Source organism: Corvus moneduloides, chromosome 14, assembly GCF_009650955.1.
Source record: "Corvus moneduloides isolate bCorMon1 chromosome 14, bCorMon1.pri, whole genome shotgun sequence".
NCBI classification, from domain to species: domain Eukaryota; kingdom Metazoa; phylum Chordata; class Aves; order Passeriformes; family Corvidae; genus Corvus; species Corvus moneduloides.
Genome location: NC_045489.1, coordinates 19,872,877 through 19,877,517, shown reverse-complemented (window position 1 = coordinate 19,877,517; position 4,641 = coordinate 19,872,877). Strand labels below are relative to the sequence as shown.

General features: G+C 61.9%; 1 protein-coding gene across 1 annotated transcript; it reads left to right on the top strand.

The window, feature by feature from the left end:
* Positions 1-1,892: 1,892 nt before the first annotated feature.
* LOC116451225 (brain-specific homeobox/POU domain protein 3) lies at positions 1,893-3,662 on the top strand. Its single transcript, XM_032124422.1, has 2 exons — positions 1,893-2,111; positions 2,671-3,662. Exons 1-2 carry the CDS (start codon positions 1,992-1,994, stop codon positions 3,574-3,576), a joined length of 1,026 nt encoding a protein of 341 aa, XP_031980313.1. The 5' UTR covers positions 1,893-1,991; the 3' UTR covers positions 3,577-3,662.
* Positions 3,663-4,641: the final 979 nt, after the last annotated feature.

Genomic DNA, 4,641 nt, shown 5'->3' with positions numbered 1-4,641 from the left:
AAAGGAATTGTGGAATACCCTGTGACAAAAGCTCCCGGAGTCCTGACAGTTTTAACAAACCCAGCGGGAGGGGAGACATCCCTCCACAGAGCACCTGGAAGGGACAATTCCCCTTCTGAGGAATTCTGCTGGAGTCTCAGTGGAGCTTTCCAGCATGCACTCTCCTCTGCCCATCACCTGATCCTGCAGCTGAGTGGAGATAGTGGCTCAGAGCTCTGCTGGCAGCGGGGAGAAGGGAGGAGGCTCCCGAGCTCCTGCCTGTGCTCGCCTCCGGAGGGTCGGAGCACCCTGGCAGGGCCTGGTGGCCTCTGGCACCTGTGGGATGCTGCGGTGCTCAGGAAGGGCCGACAGTGCCTCGGGCCACCAGGGACAGGGCTTTCCTGGCTGCACTTGGTGCTGGGGCAGTTTTCCCCAGGAGGATTTCTCTGGAGTCAGGGTTCAGCCCTGCGGACTCTCCCCCACCCCTCTGCTTGAGCCAGGTGCTGCTCGGGGCTGGTTTGGGGGCCTTCTGTGGTGGATTTGGGGGCCGTGCCCGAGCCTGGGCTGTGCCAGACATGGTGGTTGGGGCTTTCAGTCTCCTGTCACTGGATCTGAGCTTTCCCTGGGCAGGTTTGGCATCAAGAAACATCTCTGGTGGTTCCCCCGTGTCCCTGCCCACGGCAGGGGGCTGGAACTGTATGATCTTTAAGGTGCCTCCCAACCCAACCCAACTGATTCTATGATCTTTTGGGGGATGGTTCAGCCTTTCAGGTAGGGTGGGGATCAGGCCATGGGGTCAGGTCAGGATTTCCCTTTCCCTGTGAGACTCGCTGACCCTGTCTGTCCCAAGACACCTGGCAGGATCCCCCGGAGAGGGGACCCAGAGGATGCTGAAGGGACCAGGAAACAGATCCTTCCCCTGACTCCTGGAACACCTGCGCCGCATCCCAAAGCCACTCCTGAGGCTGGACACGGGCTGGACAAGCACACCCTTGAGAAGAAGTTTGCCCTGAGCATAACCAAGGACACCCCTGCCCTCCATCACCCCCAGGCACTGGGGTTCCTCCTTGTCAGCCCCCCTGCTCTGGGCTGCCAGGGCTGTCACGCTCCTCACGCACCTTTTGGGAGCATCTGGGGGGCTGCAAACCACCCCCCACTCCCCCCCGATCCCGCAGTGCAACCAAACGCCGCTTCGGCGGTGGCAGGAGCTGGCCTTGGTGGCAGGGAGGGAGGGAAGGAGCTGTGGGGAAATTCACACGGACGGGTGAGTGCAGAGGCAGCGGTGGGATGGAGAGGGGAGCATGGAGAGGCTGCACGGGCAGACGTGGAGCCCGCGGGACCCTGCACGGGAGGATTTGGGGAGCGAGCCAGGGAGATTCATTGAAAAAGGGGGAAAAAAAAGTTGGTGAAACTTTTCTTGATTTCGTTGTTTTTGTGATTTTTGACCCACGGATCTTCCCTTCAAAGGGAGAAGGGGAACGGCTCCTCTTCAGCCCCGGGTTCGGGGCTGTTCTGCTCCCCAAACCCCCCCGGGGGAAGCAGCCCGGAGCCGCGGGCAGGGGGCGGCCGGGGCTGGACGGGAGGTCGGTGGTGCCCCCCGACCCGACGCGACGAGGGGGGGACAGGGAGAGGGGAACGCCGGGATGGGCAGAGCCGGGGAGGGGCGGAGATGGGGGTTGAGCCCCGGTTTGGGGGGATTCACCGACAGGTGGGAAGCTCTGGTTTTCGGGGGGAGGGTTACAACCGGAGCAGGGGGAGGCGCGATCTGGGGACGGGGTACCACGGGCGGCGGGGGTGTGAGCCCCGGTTTGAGGGGGGCTGAGCTCACTGCCCGGGGGCGGGCGGTGGGAGGGACCTCCGCGGCCCCTCCCGGTGGGCGGGGGGGCCGGGCTATAATGCCATTGATGCCGGGCGGCGGAGCCAGACAATACCGCGCCCCCGAGCCGGGTGCCCGGAGCGCCCTGCCCTGCCCTGCCCTGCCCTGCCCCGGCCGGCCCCGCTCCGCTCCCACCATGATGTCCATGAACAGCAAGCAGGCGTTCAGCATGCACCCCATCCTGCACGAGCCCAAGTACCCGCACCTGCACACCAGCTCCGAAGCCATCCGCAGAGCCTGCCTGCCCGCCCCCCAGGTAAGCCCCGGCGCGGGCTTCGGGAGCTTCCGTACGCACCAACTTACTCTGGTTTCCCTTTGCCTTTGGGTTTCGTTGGGGTTTGGGGGGTCCGCCCTTCCCTTCCTCCCTCCTCCGGGGCGCCGGGCCCGGCGGGCGGGGGGCTGTCCCCGCGGGGAGGGGTCCGGGGCGGCCGGGGGGCGCGGGGGTCGGTCCCGCTCGGGGAGGTTCAGCCGTCCCGCCCCGCTCCGTGCGAGCGCTGGACAGAGCGGGGCTGCGGGACCCCCGACGGCTCCGGCCTCTCCGCCGCTGCCTCTCTTTTGGGGAGGTCGCCCCGGAGGGCAGAGTGGGTGCCCGACTTGGAGGGAGAGCGCTCGGCGTCTGGCACCCCGGTGCTTCTATTCGGGGGGCTCGGGTGGCGCTCGGCTCGCGTTACCTGTCCCCGGCAGTGCCGATGGGGCCGAGCGGGATCTCCGTCACGCTGCTTCCCTTTAATCCTCTCCTGCTCTCTTGGTTTGTTTTCGCTCCCGCTTTTCTCCCCCCCCCCCCCCCCCCCCCCCCCCCCCGGCCCTCCGTGCAGATCCAGGGGAACATCTTTGCGGGCTTTGACGAGACGCTGCTGCGAGGGGCCGAGGCTCTGGCCGCCGTGGACATCGTGTCGCAGAAAACCCATCCCTTCAAGCCGGACGCCACCTACCACACCATGAGCAGCGTGTCCTGCACTCCTACCTCGTCCTCCGTCCACCTGCACCACCCGTCCGTGCTGACCACGCACCACCCCCACCACCACCACCACCAGCCCTCGCAGGGCCTGGACGGGGAGCTGCTGGACCACCTCAACTCCGCCCTCCCGCTCGGAGGGGTGCCGGGCCCCGACGTGGGCTCCACGCCTTCGCACCCTCACTCCCACATGTCGGCCATCAACCACATGGCCCACCACTCGCAGCCCATGAACATGTCCCACCCCCACGGCCTTGCTTCCCACGCCGTCATCTCCGGCCCCGAGACGGAGACGGACCCGCGGGAGCTCGAGTCCTTCGCCGAGCGCTTCAAGCAGCGGAGGATCAAGCTGGGGGTCACCCAGGCGGACGTGGGCTCCGCGCTGGCCAACCTGAAGATCCCGGGGGTGGGCTGCCTTAGCCAAAGCACCATCTGCAGGTTCGAGTCCCTCACCTTGTCCCACAACAACATGGTGGCCCTCAAGCCCATCCTGGAAGCGTGGCTGGAGGAGGCGGAGAGGGCGCAGAGGGAGAAAATGACCAAACCCGAGATCTACACGGGGGGGGACAAGAAGCGCAAGCGCACGTCCATCGCCGCCCCCGAGAAGCGCTCGCTCGAGGCCTATTTCGCTGTCCAGCCCCGGCCCTCCTCCGAGAAAATCGCTGCCATCGCCGAGAAGTTAGACTTGAAGAAGAACGTGGTGCGGGTCTGGTTTTGCAATCAGAGACAAAAGCAGAAAAGGATGAAATTTTCTGCCACCTACTGAAGAAGGGGCTGGGGAGGCAGCGGTGTGGGGGGGGGTGCTGCCCTCCTGACCGCCCCCCCAGCCCTTTCCAAACAGGGCTTGGGGCTGTCGGCTTTTTTTTTTTTTTGGGTTAAAAAAATTGGAAAAAAACAAACAAAAAAAAAAGGAAAAAATAAACCTTAAAATAAAGGGAAACGCGCCCAAAGCAAAGTGAACAGTTTGGTGCCTGCTCCTCACCCCTGGGCGAAGTGGCCCCGCTGTTCTGACTGGTACAGACTGCTTTTGTAGATAAAACTGGAGAAAAAAAAACAACAAAAAAAAAGGTGGAGAAAAAGGAAAAAGACAAAATGAAAAGGCCAAGGGGGAAGTTTGGGGGTGCCTGGAGTTGGGGCAGCAGCAGCAGCGAGAGCCCGGTGGGTCTCTGTCACAGCCCCTCCCAGCTTGGGGGCCATGGCACCGCTCGCTCCTCTGTGTCCACTCCTCTTCTTTCGAAAAAAAATCCTAAAAAAAGGAAAAGAAATGAGAAAGGAAACGAGCTGGAAGCCAGCTGTAAACCCGGGGTGCTCCCCGCTGCCAGGGTCCCCGCACACCCACGCACACACACGCACCTGCATGGTTTTGTTCTCTCCCCTGCCCCCCGCAAACCCATCGCGTTTTTGCAGTACCATTTCTGTTTCTACCTCATCGCCTAAATTGAAAAAAAAAAAAATTTAAAAGGATAAAAAAAAGGAGAAAAGATTTAAAAAGGGAAAAAAAAAAAAAAATTGGCCCGTCCCTGGAGTCGCGGTTTGTTCGGGGAAATGGAGATTTATTTTGCGTTGGTTTCACTCAAACCGTTCGATTTCCGTCTGGTTTCACTGTATAAAATCCTGCGCTTCGACAATCACGTCCTTGGGGCTCAGCGGAGCGGCGGGAGCGGCCCGAGGCAGCGGGGACGGAGCCCGGCCCGGCCTCGGGGCGGCTGCCTCTGCGCATAGGGAACTCTGCACTTTCGAAGGCAAGAAAACTCTTATTTTCCCCCCTTTCCTTTGCATATTTAATAGAGAAATTTGCCTCCTTTTATTTTCTTTTTATTTTTAATTTTTC